General features: G+C 42.7%; 1 protein-coding gene and 1 pseudogene across 12 annotated transcripts in view; one reads left to right on the top strand and one right to left on the bottom strand.

Moving 5' to 3' along the window:
• The window catches only part of Chd6 (chromodomain helicase DNA binding protein 6), a 162109-nt gene that overhangs the window by 101082 nt on the left and 34734 nt on the right, over window positions 1-26293 (top strand). For all 12 annotated transcript variants that reach the window (NR_126509.1, XR_001783180.2, XR_001783182.2 and 9 more), the window contains 7 exons: window positions 15726-15890; window positions 17581-17760; window positions 19638-19748; window positions 23345-23547; window positions 24143-24342; window positions 24788-24947; window positions 25292-25381. Coding sequence is in view for 7 of the 12 variants with exons in the window: in NM_173368.3 (NP_775544.2) it covers window positions 15726-15890; window positions 17581-17760; window positions 19638-19748; window positions 23345-23547; window positions 24143-24342; window positions 24788-24947; window positions 25292-25381 (1109 nt within the window). In the remaining 5 variants the exon portion in view is untranslated. The remainder of the gene's footprint in view (window positions 1-15725; window positions 15891-17580; window positions 17761-19637; window positions 19749-23344; window positions 23548-24142; window positions 24343-24787; window positions 24948-25291; window positions 25382-26293) is intronic.
• Window positions 11104-11228, bottom strand: Gm25561 (annotated as a pseudogene).

The following is a 26293-nucleotide window of genomic DNA, read 5'->3' as shown; positions in this document are numbered from 1 at the left end:
TCTCGTGTCTCAGAGGGGCAGGTGCCCTCACTAGGCTGTTTGCCTCCATTTGACGCACATGTCAGAAGTTATTGTGTCCACTTCAGTGGACTTGTAGATTCTGTTTTTCCAAGTGCAGTTAAACTAAATAACATGTGACTTTACAAAGATTATGGCAAAAACATGTTAAGCATAGGAAATGGACAATGGATGAACAAGTAAGGATGCTTGCCACTGGGCCTGACAACCTAAGTTTGATACCCAGGACCCACATGGTTTGAAGAGGAGAACCAACTCCCTCCATTTGTCCTTTGACCTCCACATGCACACCATCTGCATTCGGGCATGCACACACACACACACACACACACAATAAATTTAAGTGTAATAAAAGCAAACATAATGAATAATGAAAAAAAGGTGTAGTGCCTCTACTTGGCATTCATCAGCTCTGTTTCAAAAATAAATTCAGGGCAACTACCAGATTGTGCAGTGATTCAGCTATAAAATTTTCCAACCTCTCAGAAAAACTATTAGAAAATAGACTCATAGCCATTATTATTCACGATTAATTTCATTTTAATGTATACTAAATCTTGAAATAATTTGCTAATGCTAAGATTATTAATGTGTAGGGTGGGAAGTATGTGTAAATGGCTCATAAAATAATAAGCTCTTGATCCAGAATACTAGGAGGCTACTGTTTGATTTAACTCTAAGAGGGCCTCTAGGGAGTGCTACAAGAGAAGGGATGCCAGAAAGAGGGCATCAAACTGAAGAGCAGGCCTTCTTTCCTATCTGCTTACTTCCACAAAGTCATTCTCTTTTGTCCTTTTCTTTAATGAGTCTTGAAGAAATCTTTTGTGTGATGAAAACAGTGTAGTAGTTGAAAGCCAGTGTTTTAAATATTACGTTGGCTAAAACTTAGGAGAAATACCATGATAAATTATCACAAAGTAAATTGTGTGGCACTATATTCATTATCTGGGTTTAAATTAAATTTGTGGTTATAAATAATTTACTGTCAGTTCTTTGTCCTTGCAAAGGGATATTAAAATCAGAGATGGGTTGCTAAATTTCATAAATACAGTTTTTGAATAATTCATATATGCTCAACATTTAAATTGAAAGGCAAAAGCTAGTATTTGATCTCTCATTTATGAAAGAGCCTAATTTGGAGTTAGAGATGTAGGTCAGTGGAAGAGCACTTGCCTAGCTTATGCAAAGCCCTCTGTTCAATTCCCAGCAGCTAACAGTATCCAAGATTAAAACAAAAAACTAGGAAAGCATTACCTTTGTGGCTACCACCTATTTATTTAATAGTTTTATTTGAATGTAGCCCATGCCCGTTTATATTATCTTTGCTCGACAAAGTCACAGTGGTGTCTATATAAGCTGGCAGCAGAAACCTCAAAAGCCACAAAATAGTTACCATTTGCCAGTGGTTGACCAGCCCTAGACAGATCGCTTCTTGAGCCCTTGGCAGCTGTGAAGTTCCATGTTCCTTTGTGATGCATACTCAACATTAGATTGGTTATAAGACCAAATGTCACGGAGAAGAATAGTATAAAACCAAAAATGAGTGGCCATTTTGGACATGTGTATAAGAATTTCCAGAAGGGAAATTGGAAGCCTAAGACCAGAGGCAGAAATTTTGGAATCACAGCGCCTCATCTAATGGATTGTAAACATGACAATTGAACAGATAAAACATGAAGAAAAACAGAAGGTGAGAATGCCTTACTTAATGGAGAGGTGAAGTCATCTAAGATGATTGATTTGCATGTATAGCAACCAAAAGAAGTGAGTTGAGCTGTCCAGAATTAGATCTGTTAAGAGAGGAGGCACTTTGGAATGACTGTTGTTAATATGTACTGCCAGGGACTTGGCAAAAGATAAAGAATATTAGTGAAATCATGCTGAAGTTGTGAAGTAGTGTGAAATTGCTCAGTGTGCTGTCAGTTTGTGAGCTTTCTCTAACACTCAGCCTAAATGAAGAGACCAAGAAGGCCAGCACTACAGATGGTCCTGGGTGGCAACTTGCATGACAGAACATCACAAAACTTAATGAGTCAGGGAGTCACTCACTGTTAGAATTCTGTTTTTGGATCTTGGTCTTCCAGACTATCTTCTCTGTTTTTGATCTACTTGTTGCTTTTTTATTGGTTATTATTAAAGTTTCATTAATATGGGGTGGTTTAAAGACAAGGAGCTGGATTGATAATTATTGGGAAGTGATTGGTGTGTTGAAAAGGCAAGATAATACATAGAGGGACAGTTCAAGTTCTAAGTCTACAGAGATAAAGCAAGGTTCCTGCCTGCTGGCTGGACTGGATTCTGCCTACAGAATGGCGCAAATACACTTCCATCCCTCATAACATTCCCTTGCACACGGGCACTTATATACAAAGGGGAAAGCTGAGACTCAGACCTTCAGACCACACTATGATTGCCAAGACTGTAGCTAAATTAGCTGTGAAGATGGCTAAAGAGGGATTCTAACACTACTGAAAAAGAAAAACTACTAGATCTTTCCCAAGAACTATTCTTGTTCAGGACATTTTGTTTGCATGTTTTTATTTACACATGCCAATATTTTTAATAAATGAATCATCTATTGTCTTTGGAAAATAGATTTAGTCATAAGCATTTACCTAGGAATCGGTTAGGCACATACCACCTATACTGCCTGATATAAACATCAGACCATGGAAAAGAGATTCCATTTGGAACTGGATTTTAACTTCTGTTGTGGTGAAACTTTACCAGAGATCTCACTTCATTTGAAAGAAAATGGGAGTTCACTGTGATCTCAAACAATATTGCAGTATCTTGACTAAACTAAAGTTCTTTTTGAAAGGATAAACTATATTTTTTAACTGATTTCTGGTGGATCACTGTAGGATCTTAAAAGTAAAACAAGCATGATTGTAGGGAGAGTGGACTCTGCCAAAGTACACCTGAGACTGAACCAGGGAGTTTTGCTACTAAACAAATAAAAGGTGGTATTCTCAGAGAATTTATTGCACCCCATGGTCAGTTAGCCCTCTTACCTTCAGGCCTGCAGCAGGGCAGAACATCATGGTGTCGGGCTCGTGGCAGAGTAGCCTGTTCAACTCATGGAAGTACCTAGGAAGCAGAGGGTCCATAACTGGTTCCAGGATCCACTTGAAAGACATCTCTACGCCAACTTAATCTTCTGCTAGGACCCACTTCTCAAAATCTTTGGTAATGCTAAGCACATCTTCAAGACAGGTCTGTGGCCTGGGGAACAGAGCCGCACTCTGGAAAACCAGCCAAGCATCAGAAAAACAGTAGAGCATCAAAACATTAGCTTTAAACGTCTAAAGACACTTAAATACTAAAGCTTGACTTCTAGCTAGAATTAGGCTCACTGACTGTACATGTGTACTTTCTCCTGTCTTGGCTAAGCTTGCCACGTGGCAGCCCTCAAGAGAGTGGAAGGTGCCCTGATAAGCCTGCTAGTCACAGAGAACTGTATTCAGAGACAAGAGGGAGGGACTCCATGGCACAGAGGCTCCATGGGGGAAGGGCTCCAGCACTTGAGCAGCAGCAAGCAGTGCCAAGGTTCCCTTTAACACTAAAGCTTAGGAAATGGCAGTGGTGGAAACTACAGTAATGAAAACTTGGTTTCTTAGGAAACAAGTCGTGCTGAAGGTAGAGAAGAACCTCTGAGGAGTAACAGGGTATCGAGCTCTCTCTCACAGAGCACCCTTCTTGTTGCTGCTCCATAACAACCATTGAGTTCCCCAGGCGTAAGGAGAGCTCAGGTGAACAGTCATGGACAGCACAGTGTAAGGGTCTTCCTGTGTCTTAATGTTCCCTCAAGGCAGAATGAGAAACCATAGAAGCAGATGTCCTTTGGCTGGAGGCACAGCATAAGCTAATGCAGCTGCCCTGTGTCTGTGGGAGTTTGAAAGGGAGAAAAGGAGACCATAGTGAGGAGACAGCCCCTTCTGTGGCCATAGAAGAGCTCTAGGAGCCTTCCATGCTGCTCCAGGGAAGGTGGGGAGCTGGGTCCTCCTCCTTACTAGAAAATGACAGCGCCTTGACTCATGATGTCCAGGGTTGGAAAACTGGTCAGAAAATTCAGCAGTGAAATAAAAGTGGTTGAATTATGGAAAGACGAGTTGTTTTTTAACTTGTGATTGTGCCCTGGCTAGCCCCAAACTCAGAATCCTCCTGCTTCTGCCACCTGAGGTGTGGGCAACAATACTTGACTGCTTTGAGTTTTGTTTTTATTTTTTGTTGTTGTTTTGTTTGGTTGTTTTTGTTTGTTTTTTGTACCATCCATCTCATTTTTACACAGTTGTAAAAGGTGTAGTATAAAGTCTTTCTGACTTGTACTTGAGATTGGCAGTAGTAAACTGAGGGCAGAATACATTTATAACCTGTCACCGCTAGATGACTGAATTGTACCCTTTTGCTTGTACTAAAATCATTAGGATGTGTAGCTGTTTGTTTGTTTGTTTATTGGATATTTTATTTATTTACATTTCAGATGTTATCCCCTTTCCCCGTTTCTCCTCTTCAAATCCTCTATCTATCTCATGGCCCCTTCCCCTGCTTCTATGAGGGTGCTCCCGCACCCATCCACCCATTGCTGCCTCACCTCCCTAGCATTCCCCTATACTGGGGCATCGAGCCTTCACAGAACCAAGGGCCTCTCCTTCCATTGATGCCTGATAAGACCATCCTCTGCTATATATGCGGCAGGAGCCATGAGTCCCTCCATGTGTACTCTTTGGTTGGTGGTTTAGTCCCTGGGAGCTGGGGTGGGGGGTGTCTGGGTGGTTGATATTGTTGTTCTTCCTATGGGGTTGCAAACCCCTTCAGCTCCTTCAGTCCTTCCCCTCACTTCTCCATTGGGGTTGCTGGTCTCAGCCCGGTGGTTGGCTGCGAGCACCTGCATGTGCATTAGGAAGGTTGAGAATCACTGTATCTTATCAACCATACGATTTACTTTAATCACTTTGTTTTTTAATTTAATTAATTAATTTATTTATCAGGGTGAGGAATGTGCATCACAGCAGAAATGTGAAGGTCAGAGGACACTTGTGGGAGTTGGTTCTCTCCAGTGGGACCTAAAGGCTATCAGACATGATGACAGATGCCTTTACCCACTGAGCCATCTTGCTAGCCCATTGATCACTGCCTTTATTTACTAGAATTATCCAACAAATTTCCCAGAATCAAAGATTTGCTAACACATAATATTTGAAAGGAACAAAACTTTTAAAATTCACTTATCTGTTAGTAAAAAAACTGAATAAACTGTAGTATATACTTACTTTTGGAAAAAGAATGGGGATATCTCTGTGAACTGCTATGGAATCTATATTGGTGAATGAAAATAAAGAGAGAGGGGGCTGGAGAGATGGCTCAGTGGTTAAGAGCACTGACTGCTCTTCCAGACAGAGGTCCTGAGTTCAAATCCCAGCAATCACATAGTGGCTCACAACCATCTAATGAGATCTGATGCCCTCTTCTGGTGTGTCTGAAGACAGCTACAGTGTACTTAGATATAATAATAAATAAATCTTAAAAAAAAAAAAAGACCAGAAAGAGAGAAAATACATGTGTATATTCTAGCATTCGTTCATTTGGGGAGTGAGATTATCTCACTCTGTTAATTCTGGCTAGCCTGGAATTCAGTATGTAGACAGGCTGGTCTTAAATACTAGCATTTATTTTTAATGGGCTGTTTATATTTATGCCTGTCTCTCCCTCTCTCTGACCAAGGTAAGATAAAAACAAAACAAAACAAAGCAAAACAGTTTGGGTGTGTTTTAAATGTTTTCCTGTAGAGGGGGCTAGGAAACTGTACACGACGGAAGTGGCCTTAGAGCACACTTTAAATATTTCATATCACTGTTGTATAGATTCATTTTTTTACCTTTTTAAAAGAGTCAAAATGCTTATTTTCCGTTTCCTTCCACCTTACTTTCTGTGGTATTCACATCTTACATGACCATAGTATAATGGATTATTAGCACCAGGGGATTAACACAGATACGGCATTATTCATGGATTCACATGAGGCCCATGAATGGGAACTTTTCTGGTTCAGTATCGCCTTCCATCAGAAGTCACGCCCCCTCCGCATCCTGCAGGGTGTGACAGTGCCTTGGTCTTTCCTTACTTCAGTGACCATGACACTTTAAAAGGTACTGACAGCTTTTTAGATTGTCCCTTGATTTGTTGGTTTGTATTTGCCCAGTTTTTTTTCTTAGACATAAAGTTACTCATTGCAGGCAAGGATACCATAGAAATCATAGTGTCCTGCTCAGTGCTTCCTGTTGGAGCACATGGTATCACTCACTGTCCAGTGACCTGGGATGAGATTTTAAACTTGACTGGGTTGCTGTCTCCCAAGTCTCTCAATTTTAAAATAGTTTTTACTTTTTAAAATTAGTTAGGTATCTTACGAGTAGATATTTTGGGATCTTACAAATACAGTTTCTCACACTATCCCCATTGCTGTTAACACCCACCAACAGATTTGCCCTCGGTCAATATTACCTGTATCCATCATTTCTTCTATATTTTAAATGGGAATAATAATTGTTTTTGTCCCATTTAGTTAGTTAGCGCACTATAGATATTTATGTTTTGTATTTTGTTAGTGATTGTTTTATGTTGGGGTCTTGCCACAGTAAATAGCCACGATAAATAGCTAGGACTACAGGCATGTGTTGGTACAGCTGTCTATTTTATTTTATAGTCCAGGATCCTCACTGTCCTAATGGTCTTCATATCACACTAATATCATCTAAGTGCTTTTTCACTTTTTTGGATAAAATATTCAGAACAAAGTAACATATTTTCGGACAAGGTCTTGGAATTGGCTATTTCTCCACAGGTCTCTATTCTTTTTTTTTTTTGAGGAAAGTGTTTAGTGGTCAAGATCTGAAGCCAAATATGCCATTCACCTCTAATCTTGGCACTTGGAAGGTAAGAATAGAAAATCAGGGGTTAAAGGTTGGCCTTGATCCACATATCAGGATTGACACCAGCCATGAGACCTGTCTCAAGTAAGTAAATAAACAAAAACAGAAAACTAGATCTGTCTGCTAGGTATGCCCATTGCTTCACCCTCTGGGCTGATGGAACTGGGAAATAGATGCATATGTGGACCACAGGCATTCATGCTATACAGTTTATACTGCAGACACCCACCCAGAGGGAGGACTCTGATGCCAGCCTGCTGTGGGGCTCTTACCTTCTTTCTCTGGCAGAGACAGCTTGGGCATATCACAGCAGCATATTTATTCAATCACATCTAGCATAAAAATCTAGTAGTGTCAAGATTATTGACAAACATTTTGTAAAAATAAATTTACTAAAACAGATCACTAATCTATAGTAGGTTATTTAATCTGTAATGTTACAGTATATAAACAAAAACACTCTTTTCCAAAGATTCTTAGTTTAATTCTTTTCTTCCATGTTAGGCTGTTTGGTTGTTTTTTTGTTACAAAGTCTCATATATCCCAGACAGGTTTCAAATTCCCTGTGGAGCAAAGATTGGCTTTGAACTCATAATGCCCCTGTTTCTGCATCCCAAGAGCTGGGCTTATAGATATGTGGTGCCACACTCAGCCGGAAAGTTAATTCCTTTTTTTTTTCCAAGACAAGGTTTCTCGGTGTAGTCCCTGATGTCCTGGAACTCACTCTGTAGACCAGGCTGGCCTGGAACTCAGAAATGCCTGCCTCTGCCTCCAAATGCTGGGATTAAAGGTGTGGGCCACCACTGAACTTAAAATTCAAAAACAAGTAAACAGTTGGGTCTCTCCAGCATAAACTCCAGCAAGCAAATTATAAATACAAATCATTTGTGCATTTTTTTTGTTTGTTGTAGTTTTATTTTTCAATTCTGTTAGACTTTTATCTAGATTTCATCAACTAGGTTTGTATTTTCTTATTTACTTTATCATATTTGCCCCTTTTTTCAGTCTTTTTCTCTGAGTATGTACATAGACATACATTTAAATTGAGAATAAATTAGGGGCCATAGACTAATACCTTCTTTTTAAACTTTTTATTGGTTCTTTGTGAAATTCACATCATGCACGTCAGTCCTGCTCATCTCCCGTCCCCTGCCCCCTGCCCCCTGCCCCCTGCCCCCTGCCCTCCGCCCTCCGCCCTCCGCCCTCCGCCCTCTGCCCTCCACAGTATATCCACAGTATACCCTTTTGTACACACTTCTGTGCTTGCACAAGACCTCTGGCTTCTGCTAGTCTATCAATACAGGAACCTCACTGGGATTTCTCAGATATTCTTTTGTTGTCCTGTGTCATGGAGGTCCTATAGTTTGTGGGTTTTTTTTTTCCAAATAGAAATCATCTAATCAGTTTAATATGATAAGAGCTTAATACCATATATAAATCATATATAACCCATATATATATAAACATATATATGGTAAATGATTAATATCATATGTATATATCTTTTTTTCCATGGCTTGCTTATTTTATTAGATATTTTCTTTGGGTTTTTTTGTTTGTTTGTTTGTTTGTTTGTTTTTCCGAGACAGGGTTTCTCTGTATAGCCCTGGCTATCCTGGAACGCACTCTGTAGACCAGGCTGGCCTCGAACTCAGAAATCCGCCTGCCTCTGCCTCCCGAGTGCTGGGATTAAAGGCATTACGCCCAGCTAGATATTTTCTTTATTTACATTTCAAATGTTATCCCCATTCCTTGTTTCCCCTCTGAAAACCCCCATCCCACCCCCCACCCCCTGCTAACCCACCCACTCCACTCCTGTTTCCCTGTCCTGGCATTCCCCTACACTGGGGCATCAAGCCTTCAGGACCAAGGGCCTCTCCTCTCACTGATGTCCCACAAGGCCAACCTCTGCTACTTATGCAGCTGGAATCATGGGTCCCTCCATGTGTATTATTTGGTTGATGGTTTAGTCCCTAGGAGCTCTAGGGGTACTGGTTGGTTCGTATTACTGTTTCTTCTATGGGGCTGCAAACTCCTTCAGCTCCTTGGGTCCTTTCTCTAGCTCCTCCACTGGGGACCCTATGCTCACTTCCAATGAATGGCTGTGAGCATCCACTTCTGTATTTGTAAGCACTGCCAGAGTCTCCCAGGAGATAGCATATCAGGCTCCTGTCAGCAAGCACTTGTTGGCATCCACAATAGTGTCTGGGTTTGGTAACTGTATATGGGATGGAACCCCAGGTGGGGCAGTCACTGGATGGCCTTTCCTTCAGTTTCTGTTCCAAACTTTGTCTCTGTATCTCCTCCCATGAATATTTTGATCCCCTTCTAAGAAGGACCAAAGTATCCACACTTTGGTCTTCGTTCTTCTTGAGATTCATGTGGTCTGTGAATTGTATCTTGAGTATTCCGAACTTCTGGACTAATATCCACTCATCAGTGAGTGCATACCATGTGTGTTCTTTTGTGACTGGGTTACCTCACTCAGAATGGTATTTTCTAGTTCTATCCATTTACCTACAAATTTCATGAAGTCATTGTTTTTAATAGCTAAGTAGTACTCCATTGTATAAATGTACCACATTTTCTGTTTCTATTTATCTCAGTTCTTTCCAGCTTCTGGCTATTATAAATATGGCTGCTATGAACATATGGAGCATGTGTCCTTATTACATGTTGGAGCATATTCTGGGTATATGCTCAGGAATGGTATAGCTGGGTCCTCAGGTAGAGATATGTCCAGTTTTCTGAAGAACCGCCAAACTGATTTCCAGAGTGGTTGTACTAGCTTGTATTTCCACCGGCAATGGAGGAGCGTTCCAAGCTCAAGTCCAGTCAGATCAAGGACCTGCACATAAAACCAGATACTCTGAAACTAATAGTAAAGAAAGTGGGGAAGAGCCTCCAGCACATGGGTACAGGGGAAAATTTCCTGAACAAAACACCATTGGCTTGTGCTCTAAGATCAAGAATTGACAAATGGGACCTCGTAAAATTGCAAAGCTTCTGTAAGGCAAAGGACACTGTCAATAAGACAAAATGGCAACCAACAGATTGGGGAAAGATCTTTACCAACCCTACATCTGATAGAGGGCTAATATCCAATATATACAAAGAACTCAAGAACCAAATAACCCTATTTAGAAATGGGGTACAGAGTTAAAGAATTATCAGATGAGGAATATCAAATGGTTGAGAAGCACCTAAAGAAACGTTCAACATCCTTAGTCATCAGGGAAATGCAAATCAAAACATTCCACCTGACACCAGTCAGAATGGCTAAGAGCAAAATCTCAGGTGACAGCAGATGCTGGCGAGGATACAGAGGTCCTGTACTTTTGGATCTGTAGAACCAGTCCCGAAATATACAGGGCCCACTCTCTCAAGTCTCTCTCAAGTACTGTAGCTGGCTAGTGGCAGGGTCAGCTCTCCTGCACTCATACTCCCAGGCAGGGCCAGCTCTCCCATGGTGCCAGGTTAAGGGTGGGGCCAGTTCTGCACAACCCTCAGACATCCACTTGATCCCTGGTGGTAGCCTAGACTAGGGACATCTGCCTGGCCTTTAGTGGTAACAGACCCTGTTGCTGCAGAGCCACCAACCCAGATGTGCCCTTCTATCCCCATGGCAGCACAGGCCAGGACCCCACCATGGTCCTACATGCACCAACTACTCACATCTGGCTGTTTCTCACTACTCCCGAGTCTCCAGTTCTGTCTTGTTCACTGTGCCCACATCCTTCTGTTTCTCTTTCTCTTCCATCTCTCCACCACTTACCTCTTAATGTCTGCGGTTGTCTCAGGAGTGGCCTCAGGAGTACTGTGCCCCAGTTGTGCATTACGGTACTGGACAGGGGTCATCTTGGGTATGGTCTGACCCACAGGGCTTATACAGTGCTAGGCTGGTGGTCATCTCAGGCTAGCTCCTTGTCTGGGCCTCATGGCATCTGTCTGGCGGTCTTCTTAGGCTCACTCATTGCCTGGCCAACCTGTGTGGCCCCTTGGAAGAGTCCCCTGTCTCAGTTCACTCCAGCAGGGGGTCCCATGGTCCCAGGCAGAGTTCTTCTAGTCTCTGCTTACTTCTTGTCCTGGGTTAGAGTTAGGGTTAGGTCCAGGCCTGCCTAGCACCAGACTTCTCAGGTCACTTTTTTCAGAGAATTTTAGGCTACAAATTATTCAGATGTTGTCAGAACAGAGTGTAGACATGGCCTCTCTCATCCCTGGCACCAACTGATGCACATGTGACACAGCAGCCACACCTGCAACACCTGTAGGGGCAGGAGACCCTTTACTTTCTAAACACTTGGGTCTCTATTCCGTATGTACAAAGACCTACTCCTGTATAACCATAGTGTAGTTCTTAGAAGCAGGAAATCAGAGCATTATTCTTTAATCCTCTAGTCAATACTGACCTGTACTCTGCTTCTAATGCATACTGTCTGCTTGCTCAAGAGTGAGTTTAGATTTGGTCCTACTGAACTAATAATATCCTTCTCAGATATCAGAATCACAGAAACATGGTCTTCATTTGTCTGATCAGGTGCACTTTGACCACATTGTTTCCCTACTCCTTTGAAATTTTAAGTAGTCTTCGAGAAATACACTGGGACTGTGCTTGTTTCTTGCCAAAGTTTCACTTGTGGTTTTAGTTTCTGTTAGTTATCTTTACTTGAACCAGGTGTCAATTGATGCTTACAAAGTGCTAATATTCAGCCGGGCAGTGGTGACACACGCCTTTAATCCCAGCACTTGAGAGGTAGAGGCAGGCAGATTTCTAAGTTCGAGGCCAGCCTGGTCTACAGCGTGCGTTCCAGGACAGCCAGGGCTACACAGAGAAACCCTGTCTCGGGGGGAAAAAAGTGCTGATATTCTGACAGTGTGGTTTGACACATGCTTGTTACTTGACATACTGCTCCAGAGGTTTTTCCTTTTTCTCTGATTTATGTCAGTACTCATTCATGGCTCTTTAGTTCAGTGGATTACAATTCATTAGTGTTTTTGTTTTGATGTCCAGATGGTGTTACAGTTGCTGTGTTTGTGTGTGTGTGTGTGTGTGTGTGTGTGTGTGTGTGTGTGTGTGTGTGTGTGAGTGAGTGTAATATATGATGATACTATTCTTGCATACTAAGCATGTATTTACTGATGACTACATTACCAGCCCTTTTTAATTCTTATTTTGAGTCAGGATCTTACTAAGTTGCCTAGATTGACCTTGAACTTACAGTAGTTAGAATCACAGCTATGTGTGCCTGTGCTTGACTCAAATGTTATTTTCTTTACATGATGCACAGTGGTGTGTTTCAGTTTTATGTCATGTGTCTGTGTGTGTGTGTGTGAGAGAGAGACAGAGACAGACAGAGAGAGAATGTAAGAGTATAACTTCAGCTCTACATATTAGCCACTTCTCTAATACGATTTGTCCGTGTGGAATTGTATTTGGAAGCCAAGATCTAAGAGTTGGTAGATATGTTGACTGCTACCAGGATGGCACTGCTTCTAGGTTTTCAAAGTACAAATAGCTAGAGTATACAGTTAGAAAAACAAAAAATATATATGTATGTATGTATGTATGTATGTATGTATGTATTATCCATTAATCTGTATAGGTCTAGAAATGCATATATAAATACAAAAGTTGCATTCGTGTTTTTTCTTTAACTATGCATACATATTTGGAGGTACATATACACACTGGTCACCACTAATAACTTGATTCCTTCTATCCTTTCTAGTACTATAGAGCTTATTCTCAACTTCATCTCTTTCTTATTCATTACTTTCTTCTCTAAGAAGTGACAGGAGTAACTGTCATCCCAAAATATTTACTTACTTGCTCAGTCATTTCAGGAGTGCCAGCAGCCTTACTGCATACAGGAAACCTACTTCCAAGTATATCCCCAAATGTAGTCTGTGCATACCTAACAGGATGCATAGCCCTGAGTGATTAGAGGACACAAAAAGGCGAGGATCTCAGGTGGTAAAGTGCTTACTGTGCAAGCATGAAGACCTGAGTCAGTCACCCAGGGTCCACAGTAATAGGCCAGGCTCTTTATAATCTCAGTCCCTGTAGGAGGATCCCTACACCTTGATGGCCAGGTAGTCAGTCTAGCCAAATTGGCTGACTTGTGTTCCCTGAGAACATGTCTCAAGAACTACAGTAAAATGAGACACTCTGGCCTCCACATGTATTTGCATGCACGCATACACACACATACACCAATGAAAAAAACTCCCATTAAAAGTACTTATAGACTGACCCTGGTAGGACAGGCCTTTAATCCCAGCACTCACTCAGGAGACAAAGGCAGAACGATCTCTATGAGTTCAAGGTCAGCCTGGTCTACAAAGTGAGTTCTAGGACAGCCAGGGCTCTGTTAAATAGAGAAATCCTGTCTGGAAAAACCAAAACCAAAACAAAACAAAAAAACTTACATTGTTTTCAGTAGTTAGTGCTTTCTGTGGGTTGCTATAGTATTATTTTCCTGAGACTGTAATTGACAGACAGCCATGCATATTAGTCAGGGTTCATTAAAGGAACAGAATTAATAGAGACTTGTTTAAAAAAAAAAAAGTGGTGACAGCGGAAAGACTGAGATCTGGTAGTTGAGTGCCATCCCACTGGGCCCTGGAGTTGGGAAAGGTTCCTGGACAGCTGCTGGTTCTCAGAAGTTGAATTTGATACTGGCATGGTTGCAGGGGAAATGAACTTGCCAGCAGGAGTAAGCAAAAGCTCTCTTCCATGTCCTTTTCTGTGAGCTGCCACATGAGAGTGTAGCCCAGATTTAGGGTGGGTCTTCTACCTCAAATGATCCTGTTAAGAAAACATCATGCAAGCATGCTTAGTATTATTTAGGTGATTCTAGATGTAATTAGGTTGACAAGCAAGATAAGCTATTACAACATGAAATTGGTCTCCACTTGGCAGGCTTCTGTTTTCATGCCATTTGAGCACTGAGAAAGGATTCTAGTGTCATTTTCAGCCATAGAGATAGGGGAAGGATCTGATTCTAACCAGGGTGATTACCTGATGGGCAGACTTAAGACTCTCTACTTAGACTCACCTCCCTGACCCCAGTCATTCAGACTCATTTATGTTCAGTGGGATGGTGGCTTCCTTTAACCAGCCTGGCATTGGAGCCATGGTTTTACTGCTTTGCGTACTTTATTCTGGGTGCTGGGATTGCAGTAAGACCATGGGACAGAAGCAGGGATCTGAGGCTGTCGTTTTCGGCTGCCACTGTCTTCACTGACCTGAGAGCAAGGACATTCTCACTGCTCAGGTTCACTTCAGTCAGAGCAAGAAAGCACTCAGGTCTGCAAGGGGACCTGCGAGCTTCACATAGATGGCATGGCCGGCCCTCATGATCAGTGTCAGGGACACCGTTCTCTGCTTGCTTTCTGGGGGTGGACATTTCTTGTTGAAGAAAAAAACAAGAATCCTTTTTAAATAAATGAATCTAGCTTTATACAGGACAGACAGAAAGAACTGTGGAATATGTTATAAGCAAGGTAACAGTTGAAGACAATTGGTCTTTGATACAATATACAGATACAAACACACAGCTATTTGTGGTTTTTTGACATATGTGTACACACACACACACCTGACCATTGAATCATACTGATACCTCTATGCTAACTCCACAGAGTCATTTTGTAGAGTCTCTCCCCGTAGTCTTCTAGACCATGCCGAAAGAGCTTAGGGATCTATCTGAGGAGTCCATATTTAAACAGCAATAACAATAACGACTAGATACAGTAAAATATAAAACCCGCATTATGGCTTCACTGTGTTCCTTAAAGAAATAATAATAAAAGCCAATCAAATGTTTAACTTTTCTTTAATAATATACCCTAATAATGATATATTGGGCCAACCAAAATATTAATGAAGACAATTGTAACCCGTAATAAAGAAACACTTGTATACAGTGGTCTTCTATTTAATAACAGACAGACAGATAAACGTGCTTGTTGATGGAATTTAAAAGCCCATCTGTGTTGTACCAGTCCAAAAATCAGATCTTAATCTAATAAAGTTGCAAGCTATAACTCCAATTTAGAGGAAGTAAATGGGGCAAAAACACCCACTCAGGGACACAGCACAAGTACTGTAAGCAAGGTAGGAAAACAGGAGCAGCACATTGATTAACAGCTGAGTGGGAAGGTTGGAAGATTGGCTGATGGTGGGGAGTATTCTGTTTGGGGAGGACATAGCTTAGAGGTAGAACACTTGCCTTCAGTCTTCAGTGCTGCAGCAGACAAGAACAGAATTGATTTTAGTACAGAACTGGTGTGTGGCATGTTTTACCTTTAGAAGCCTTACTAAAATACATACGGATTAGAAGCACGCTGCTTAGGATTTGCTGCGTCACCATTATGGGGAGTGGCAGGAAGGGAGGAAGACTGCCCACAAAGGTTACTATGCTTTTCACAGGCTTTGTCAGGGTTTGAAATTTAAAAATAGAAGAGAAGCAGTGTGCCTGCCTCTGAGGCATTCACAGAGGTAGAGCAGCATCCTGAGGTGAGCCTCACCACCCAAGATGCCTGCACAAAGACCATGAGCCAGGGGGAGAGGATGGCTGTGTCCTTCCCATTGCTTTGCCTCTCTACCCAAGAGTCTGTGAACCTGTTGGTAAAAAAGGAGTAACTCCCACTATGACAAGACAGCAGCTGTAAAAGTTGACCACTTACCCCACAGTGGTTTCTGTCATTGTATCTGTGTGAAATGTGAGTGTATATATATGGTGACAAAGTGTGTGTGACCCTTCTTCCCAGGCTCAGGCCCGATGTCATCGTATAGGCCAGAGCAAAGCCGTGAAGGTATATCGCCTAATCACTCGAAACTCCTATGAGCGGGAAATGTTTGACAAGGCCAGCCTGAAGCTGGGCCTGGACAAGGCTATTCTTCAGGACATCAACCGAAAGGGCAGCACCAATGGAGTGAGTACATTGACCTGCCCAGAGCACCAAGGAGCATGTGCCTTTGATTGCAGCACCAGACAGATGGCTCTCTGAGTCAGACTGGTTTGGGATAAATAGACTGTCTCAAAAGTAAACCAAGAAGGAGCACTTGTCAGGGTTTTCCTTCTGAAAGCTGTTTCTGGGTTCCCTTTCATCATTTTGACTCAGTCCTCCATAGCATAGTTTGATGATCCCCCATAACAGAATACTATCTAGAGGCAGTCCCTGCATTTTCCAAATGGATAAAATGGGAGCCAGGGTGTGCTAGGGCTGCTCAATATACAATAACATCTAAATAAAGTTTAACCACACCCATCAGAACTGGTAAGGTTAACATTTTTTGTAGTATGAATGTGTGTATGTATATGCATATATGCCAAAGGCCTAACATTTTTATAATGGACTTGTTACCTTACCTCATCTCACAACCCAGACTTTGAGCTGCTTTTTTCTTATTAAGATTTACTTATTTTTGTTTTATGTGTATGAGTGCTTACCTGCATGTATGCATGTGTACCATGTGTGTGCCTTGGTAACTGCAGATTCCAGGAAAGGGTGTCCCATCCCCTGGAACTGGAATTACATTTAGTTGTTATCTGTCATGTAGGTGCTGGAGCCATGCCTCTGTAAGACAGCAAGTGCTCTTAACCACCGAGCCATCTCTCCAGCTTGACCTTGACCTTGGTGATGTGAGGGAGTCAGTGTTGTCTGTCCCTATGGCCCTGACAGTGTACAGCATTTCAAAGGTGTTCATTTTATGATGATCAGTGAATAATAAACAAACAAATTAGCTTGAAGTATGGCAGTTAACCTCTTTGTCCAGCTGGGCATAGTAACACACACTTATACTCCCAGCACATGGGAAGTGGAAGCAGGACATCCAGGCGACCAAGGCAAGCCTCTGCTACGCAGTGAATTTTCAAGGCCCACCTGGGTATATTAAGACCCAGTCTCAAAACAATGACAACAGATATTTTAGGTCTGGATTGGAGATGGTTAAGAAGTACTGCTAAAATTCTTAATTTGTTCTCAAGTACAGAACAGCATATCAAAGTCCTTCATCATTGGGCTTAGAGCATCAGAAATAGAGCTAAGATCTTAGTGCAGATGTTCTGTATCCTTAGCTATGCATGTGTTACTAAACATCATACTCCACATTGCCCATCCTGGGAGCCATGGAATTCCCTCTTGTGAGTGAAATAAAAACAACCAGATTGTTAATTAGAACCAGGAAAGGATGTTTGAACTCCATTTCCTGTTTTCAACAAGTGGTTGAAAGATCACACTTGGCACAGGCTCCTTTTTTTAGTTAAGGGGTGACATCATTTCCACAATAAATGTACTTATTTAATAATGAATAAATCATTTTTTCTCAACTCGTGTGGTACATCTGAAAACTTTAAAGGTATAAACTCAAACTAAAATATTAAAATAAGATGTCAAGTATATCCTCTCCAGTGATGCATAGTTTTAATAGCTTATGACATTTGATGATAACCAGTGTCCTGAAGAATGTTAGGCCTTTGGCTCGTGTGTTAGGCTTTGTTTCAGGGCAGGGCCCCTTCATCTAGCTTGTCTTCCTGATGTGTGTACTTAGTAGAGCAGCTCTATCCTGAATCACGAGGGCTGTTTTTTTCCTGTGCATTTTCCACTTTGGTGACCTGCTCAGGTACAGCAGCTCTCAAAAATGGAAGTGGAGGATTTGCTCCGGAAAGGTGCTTATGGGGCTTTAATGGACGAGGAAGACGAAGGCTCCAAGTTCTGTGAGGAAGATATAGACCAGATCCTGCAGAGAAGAACCCACACCATCACCATCCAGTCAGAAGGCAAGGGGTCCACTTTTGCCAAGGTAGGTGATCCTCCCCTCACCCCACACCATGTGGTCATTTGGGAAGGGAAGAGAGCACTGCTCTTTTAGCTCATTAATGCAGCTTCTGTCCCTCCAAGTGCAGTCTCTTGGTGATGTCGACACTTAGAGACACAGGCTGTAGTAAAGAGAAGCTAGTAGCCACATCCTGGTATTCTACTCTTTACAAGATCTGCTCCAAAACCCTTGAGTGGACATCTTCATGCCTTTATAAAGTTTTCTTTTAACACTGTCAGAGTGAACGTTGACTGCATATTCCATTCCTCAAATTCAAGCAGGTATTTTCATTTCACAGGAATGAGTTTTTCAGAAGATTCCCAGCCACTTGACTGAGGATCACCTTCCTCTGTTGTTCAGGTCACTGGGTTTAGACCTCTGCAGATTTATCCACAGGTTGCCCTGGCTGCTGGCTCTGCTAATTCCCTTGGGAGCTTTTGAGGCCTATTATGATCAGTCTCCTATCTCATGTCAAGATTTGTTCTGGAGAGTATTTTGTGATAGTAGAGGAAATATAGGTAAACTGCATCTCATGCAACACCTCATACCAACCCAGCTCCATTCTCTTAACATGTGTGATATGCAGGCAAGTTCAAAATATACATGTGCACACACATAACATTAGATGTCTATTTTGATTATTCTCCACTTTATTTATATTGAGGTAGGATCTCTTCCTAAACTTGGAACTCAAGATAATTAATCCTACCATCTTGCCCTGTGTCTTCCTCCTAAGTGGTGGGGTAGGTGGCTGCCACTCCTGCCAAACTTGATCATACAGGTACAGACTCCAGTCTCCACCCTTGCAGAGCAACCACTTTACCCACTGGGCCCAGCCCACTTTACCCACTTTACCCAGCCCAGTGCCTCCTTCAAGGTTTTTGTTGGTTGATTTGGGGTTTGGGATTTTTTTTTTTTTTTTTTCCGAATATGGTCTCTGTGTAGTTCTCACTGGTTTAGAACTCATAGAGATTTACCTGCCTCTCTGCCTCCCAGGTTCTGGGATTAAAGTTGTATATTACTAGGCCTTGCCCTCCACCCCAATGCCATTTTTTAAAGCAGATACTTAGTTAGTTACTATAAAACTGAAAGTTAAAAAAACAAATCTTCTAAATTGAACCCTTTAGGATCTGGTAGTTGGAAATCTAAATCAGTTGATAGAGTACCTGCCTGGCATGCACTAAGCCCTGCATTCAGTTTCTGGTACCACATAAAACTGAGCTTAGTCTATCTGTAATCTGGGACCAGAGGTGGAGGAGATGGAAACAGGAGGCTAAGAAGTTCAAGGTCATCATCCTTAGCTATATAATGAGCCCACAGCCAGCCTGAGGTGCATGGGACCCTGTCCTAATGGGAGGGGCAGGGAGAGAGAATAACCTTTTACACGCCATTTAGTCAAGCATCACAGTGCATAACTCTTGTCCCAGTACTTGAGAGGCTAAGACTCACAGACTCTAGGCTAGCCTAGACTACATAGTAAGTTTCATTCCAGCACCCAGGATGCTGATAAAGCAAGAGTGTCGCACATTTAAGGCCAGCCAGCTTAAGTGTACTTAAGTGTTATACTTTGTATCAAAAACAAGCAAATAAAGCTACTCTCATGTCACACTAGACATCAGGCAGTACATTGCTGTTGTCTTTTTACTTGGAAGGTTTTAAGTCTCAAGAAAATGAGCCTGTAAATTGAGATTCTGATTTCCTTACTCAGAAAAATGAATTGTTTTTAAGATTTTCAAAGTACTGTTACGGTTTTTAGTTTTGACCTGGATGGCTTTTGTGTTTCTGGTGCATTTAAAATCAGGTTTGGTATTTGTTTTGTATTCTGTTCAAACTGAACTTGTTAACTTTTGTCTCTTTCACAGGCTAGTTTCGTGGCTTCAGGAAACAGAACAGATATTTCCTTGGATGACCCTAATTTTTGGCAGAAATGGGCTAAAATAGCTGAATTAGACACTGAAGCAAATAATGAAAAGGTACAGCATATTTTCCACTGAACACTTGGTTGAATTTGCATGGGCCATGCTTACATAGCTCAGGTCACTCACATAACTCCTGTTTTCTTGGGAGTCTGGATGCTTAAATAAAAGCAGACATCCCTTGGTGAATGTTAACTGTTAGAATGTTACAGGGGCTAGTGGGATATGTAGTCTGCTGGGTATCCGAGAAGTTAGGTAAATACAGGTAGCGATGGAACTTGTAATTGGGTCAATACTTCTCTAAAAATACCCTCACCTCTTAGCAATCAAAAGGGAGAAAAAAAGAAAATACTTGCTAGCTTTGGCTTTTATGTTCTTTTTTTTTTTAATAGTGTCTCAGGTTTTTTCCTATTTTTGTACACAGGAGAGACCATTGGGTGCCAGAATAAAACTAGACTGTGCCTTTATGCAACCCTCTTGAGCATGCCCAGACAAGTAGGGAAGGAGATAGTGATCCCAACATCAGAGTCATGATCACATTGTGAATGTGATTGGCACTGCTGCTTGGCTAGCTATGAGATACCTATAAAATGTTAGTTCTCCTTCCTCTCCCTGATTCCATTGCCTCACTTCAGGATGAGTGACAGTCTTCCTTCCTGTTTTCTCAAGTGTAGGTTGAGCTCTGTGGCCCACAGACCTGAAAGACAGTTTCTTATAATCTAGCTAAGTCAGTGAGCAAAACCCACATAACTATTCTGTTGTAGTTAGCATGACTATTGATGGTTCTTTAACCCAGCTTCTTTTCTCCAAATAGAAATGTTTTTCCTCCTTGAAGAGGATTCTGGGCTTCTATAATTGCCTGCTCGAAGTCCATCAGGGAGCCAATCTGTGAACAAGAGAGTTGGGTGGGTGGGTGGAGCTCTCCTACCCTATAGGCAACAAAAAGCAACCATAGCACTCCACAGCAGGACACTGGGTCACTGAGGCACAGTGACACTAGAAATGGACTGCCTGGGCTGCATTGACAAATGTTGGAGTTTCATCTGGCCTTGGGAAGAAGTGTATAAAGAAGGGGTAAGGAGAAGAATAACTGGGGTTAGAGAAGCAATTGGTATGCCCAGTGAAGCCACTGAAATAAGATTTCCTAAGCTAGGAATTTTGCCTTTTAGCATATCATTAGTAGATATAGCTAAAGGAGACAGATAATGGATGCATCAGCATTCTTTAAAAGGCGCTAAATAGATGGAACCCTCTCACCTGTCCTGTCTCCAAAGCTCAGACTGCTCTCTGCAAGCTGGGCGAAACGGCTTGGTTCCCCACTCCAGTCCTTCCTGGCAAGAGAAGACTGCCATTTTGGGCACGTGGGGGTTTTGTTTGCTAGAATGATGGCAGAAACAACAAGCGGTGGTGACAGGGCTGGGACTGAGAACAACAGCTTGAGCAGATCCTTGAGATCCTTCTGCTTGTCCTCTCTATGCTGAGGTGGTGTGAGTGGCTTTTGCTAACCCACCCAAGCTCTGGGAAGGGACTGTGCTACGAGCTTCCACCCAAATTCCCTTGACTCCACAGATACAAAACACACACACACACACACAGTTGTTCAATTTTATCTTGCCTTAATGGCTCAATTTCTGGGCATTATTAAACTCCCGTGGCTAGTGTGCCCTCCCCAATACCCTTAACTCAGCACCCTAAATCTGTCCTCTACTTTAGTTGCTCAGTTACCTTTAATCTCAGCTGAACATCCCCAACCACTTGCCTGTAGGAGCCTGTAGCCACTCTGTCTGAGATCTCACATAGCTGGTCACCTTTATTCCTCAGAAGCATGGTGAACTAACTAACTCATTCTCCCTCTCCCTCTCCCTCTCCCTCTCCCTCTCCCTCTCCCTCTCCCTCTCCCTCTCCCTCTCCCTCTCCCTCTCCCCTCTCCTCCCCTCCCCTCTCCTCTCCCCTCTCCCCCCCTCCCCTCTCCTCTCTCCTCTCTCCTCTCCCCTCTCCTCCCCTCTCCCCTCCCCTCTCCTCTCCCCTCTCCTCCCCTCTCCCCTCCCCTCTCCTCTCCCCTCTCCTCTCCCCTCTCCTCCCCTCTCCCCTCTCCTCTCCTCTCCCCTCTCCCCTCTCCTCTCCTCTCCCCTCTTCCCTCTCTCCTCTCCCCTCTCCCCTCTCCCTTTTCCCCTCTCCCCTCTCCCCTCTCCCCTCTCCCCCCTCTCCCTTCTCCCCTCCCCTCCCCTCTCCTCTCTTCTCTTCTCTTCTCTTCTCTTCTCTTCTCTTCTCTTCTCTTCTCTTCTCTTCTCTTCTCTTCTCTTCTCTTCTCTTCTCCTCACTTCTGTGTACCTGCCTGCAAAGACCTGGAAGTCCCACCTATTCCTTCTGCCCAGTAATTGGCCCATGACTCCTTTACTGATAGATCAAGAACCAAATGGGGAGCAGGACTTTAGCATCAGACCCATCCCTATACCTCACCTTTTCTGTTCAATAAAAGAAAGGAAAAAAAAAAACCTCTTCTCCCAGACATATATTGAACAAAACCATAACAATCATGTAAATTACACAGTATGATATACAAATGACATCTAGTCCATCATAGTTGCCAATTAGATAAAGTATTCTACCACCATTTCTAACTTAAAGAATTAAGATTCTGTCTTTGGATTGTTTAGATTTTAGCCTGTTAACACCATCTGGAAACCATGTCTTATACCCTATAATCTCTCAGTGTTAAACAAATTGAGTTTGATTATGAGACTATAACTAGTCTTCAACCCTTTCAGAAATCTAAGAACAACTTAAACATTCCTAGGGTATATAGTAATCACCAAACACAGCTTCTCAAAATTAAACAGGTGTAGAAACAGCTGACTACCTGGACAGCCCCCTAATTTCTTATAACGTTGGAACATCTGTCTTCAGCCTTCTGGCCCAGGATCATCTGACAGACCTTTGCAAAGCAGGATTACGAAGGACTGTCTACACTGTCTTAGCAGAGCTATCAATCGACTATTCCGCATAATGTGTCCTTTTCCGGGAAAGTATTTTGTCTGTAGATGAAATAGGCATCTTCTGTCCAGTGGCTATCTTCCCACAACTGGAGCAACTACATCAAAAGGGGGTACTTTCAGGAGCAGACATGTCTCATTGTCATTGTCAAATGATTAAATAACATAAAATGTAACATTCTGTGAATTTATGATGTTTTTGAAGAACATATATATATATATATATATATGTATATATATATATACACACACACACACACACACACACAATTTGTAAAATAGCTATTACCAGATACCACAACCCAGGGAATTTGGGCTGACAGGTCTTCATAACTTCTTCCTGCTGAATAGGGGCAACAAAAAAATCTTTAAAGGGGTGGAGAGGGGTAGGAAAATTAGAAAATTTTTTTAGACTTAAGAAAGCTAGCCTTAGCATTTGTTAACCAGTCTCTGCATATTTGGAAGGTTCAGAGCTTGACTGAAGCTCTGACAGGTTGGATGAGGCAAGGTGACCTGGAATCCGTGGCTTTCCCTGCCAGAGACTGACACGGGCTGATGCTTTCTCAGCTGTGCCCTGAGGAATGGCAGCAGGGTGCTTGTGCACTGTGGTAGGGAATAAAGACAAGAGAGCCTCCTCCCCACAGTCTCCTCCATTCCCAGGAAAGCTTAGTGATTGACCGGCCGCGTGTGAGGAAGCAGACCAAGCACTACAACTCTTTTGAGGAGGACGAGCTCATGGAGTTCTCAGAGTTAGACAGCGACTCAGACGAAAGGCCCACACGGTCCAGACGCCTCAGCGACAGAGCCCGACGCTACCTCCGCGCTGAGTGCTTCCGAGTGGAGAAGAACCTGCTCATCTTTGGGTAGGTACTGGTCTGCTTAGTTCTGTTATCCCCACTATCTTTTTAAGTCCTTGTGAAGATTTGTGCTGTGAACTTCTAGCTCCGTCTGGGTACAGGCTAAGGACATCTGCTGGAGCAAAAGAAAGCTGTACTTTGTACCCAAAATTCCCCTCATCACTTGATGCTGTAGTATGGACATACTGTGATCTGCTTAAACCCATGTCACAGCAAATCTCTGATATTAGTTTGCTGCCTGGTACTGATTTTTTTTTTTCTCCCACCCAGGAATGTATTATAAGGAATGGGAACAACGAATGTTGTAGTTAAGGCATGGTTATGCAGCGGTCACTCCAGCTGCACTTTCTTAATTTCATACTTATTCTCTGCCCCCAATATTACTTAACAGTCTAGCAGCCATATGAACCAGTTCTATATCACCTTAGTGACAAGTGGGGTAGTGTAGTCATAAAGTCCTCATAGGCCTTTCAAGACAAAGCTTTGGGAGTAACTGATACACCTGTGAGAGAAAGAGGAATATCTTGTCTCTTTGATTCCTACTGTATGGAGGATATGTCAGTGGCTCCTCCTCCAACACTTTCTGTATTCTCACCATCAGCTGGGGCCGGTGGAAGGACATCCTGACTCACGGGCGATTCAAGTGGCCCCTGAATGAGAAGGATATGGAGATGATTTGCAGGGCTCTGCTGGTGTACTGTGTCAAGCATTACAAAGGGGATGAGAAAATCAAAAGTTTTATTTGGGAACTAATCACACCTTCCAAAGACGGGCAAGTTCAGACCCTCCAGAACCACTCAGGTAAGGGGGAGTAGCTCTGCTGAGGTCTCCGTTGGGTCATGGGCCGATGTTGTCTTGCCATTTCCCACATGTGCTCCTGCTCTGTTTCCTGAGTCCATCAGGAATTCCCTCACTGGGGACTCCTTGAGCTCTGTGGTTCACCTTTTTTATTTCATCATTTTGTTCTTGTCACTTCTGGCATGCCTTTTCTTGTGTTGTACGTCTCTGTGCTTAGCCAAAGCTTCTTCACCTACATAAGACCCAAAGGGCAGGCTGGGTTATTCCTCCCTTGAGTTTCCCAGGGCACTCATTAAATCTTCCTGACCATCTTGGATTTTGTGGACTTGAGGCAGAGTCTGTCCACCGGAGCCCACCATGCTGTTTCTGTACCCAGCCCAGATTTATTGCCCATGTTGAAGCCCTTTTGGCTCATCCATATATTTGCCTTACTGTCTGTCCATTTTAGGCTTGTCTGCCCCAGTCCCCAGAGGGAGGAAAGGAAAAAAGACAAAAAACCAGCTCTTGCTCCCAGAACTGAAGAATGCAGACTGGCTGGCCACCTGCAATCCTGAGGTGGTCTTACATGATGATGGATACAAGAAACACCTCAAACAGCATTGCAATAAGTGAGTTGGGCCCTCCTATTTCCCAGAGTTACCCCCACTCAAATAGTCTAGGTTTCTGGGGTACCCACAAGAGATCCTTTCACACCCCCATACAAGGTCTGGAAAAAAGAAAAAGGATTTGGGTGTGAACTGTGTCTGCATTCTCCTCACATTCCCCCTGCCTCCCTTTAGCAGTCTCCACTCCTACAATACATTCTGTACCCAGAGGCTTTTTATAACCCAACTTCCAAGAATCGGCCAGGACAGCCTCCCTCTGCTTCTGCTTGTTAATTTCCCTATCTTAATTTGGTGATGTGTTCTCAGTCTTAGGTGCCAGAGTATTGTACTAATGTGTTCTTTCATAGGGTGCTTTTGAGAGTCCGGATGCTGTACTACCTAAAAGCTGAAATACTGGGAGAAGCAGCTGATAAAGCATTCGAGGGAACTCCTGCCAGGTAAAATTTTAACCTAACCATATAGTTCTCAGAGTTAAATAATTTATGTAAATTGTCTGCTGATAGTCTGGCCAAATCCAGCCTGTTGTTTCGGGAAACCCATGTTTCCACCCTGCTCAAGGCAGCTACCCAGATAGTAAACAGATAAATAGAGAAGAAATGGATAGTAAACCTCTACTTCCTTCTCAGTCAGTCATGGGTCCTGTTCAGGCTTAATGTATAAATAACACTCATCTCAAAAAGGTCACCTCTCCTGTGGCACTGTGCGGTAAATCAGTAGGTTTCTGAAAAGCTGGGGCCAGGGACACTAACTTCATACAGGGAGTTGGGCTTCTGTCAGTCACTACAGAGAAACCATCTATCCAAGTAGATGTTTTTTCATCCAAAACCTTGAGAGAAAACTCAGATGAATAAAGGCAGTGAACTGAGATCCATGTTCCTCAGAACATGGACAGACCCCAGTGGGGCTGGTGGTAACAAGCCTGCCAATCCTGGCACTGTCCCTGAGCACTGTGTCCATACAGTGCTATGCATGATTAGCTTTGCCCTAACACGCAACCTCGTTTCTGAAAGGCCCTCTTTATAACTGAGATTTCACCAGGTAAACTCTGGGCCAAGATAATTTAGATAATATTATTGTACGGGTTCGGTCATGTCTTAGTTCAGTAACTTGGTGGAGATGTTGCCCTTCTATGACTAGTGTATCAGAGACTGGCTCTGGCTCTTAACTGAAGATACATATCACAACTACTTTAGTGCACAAAACTACACTGCACGGAGTCACCTGACGGTAGGCTCTCCTGGAGTCTCAAGTGGAGCCCTTGTTTCAGACAGTTTCCTGAGCTGCTACCTTATCCGTTGTCTCTATGGTTACTTAAGCATGCAGCCAGGAATGGTTTCACACCAGGGTTC

This window comes from Mus musculus, chromosome 2 (assembly GCF_000001635.26).
Source record: "Mus musculus strain C57BL/6J chromosome 2, GRCm38.p6 C57BL/6J".
In the NCBI taxonomy this organism is placed as follows: Eukaryota; Metazoa; Chordata; class Mammalia; order Rodentia; family Muridae; genus Mus; species Mus musculus.
The sequence above is the reverse complement of the archived record's forward strand: the minus strand, read 5'-3'. Positions and strand labels throughout refer to the sequence as shown.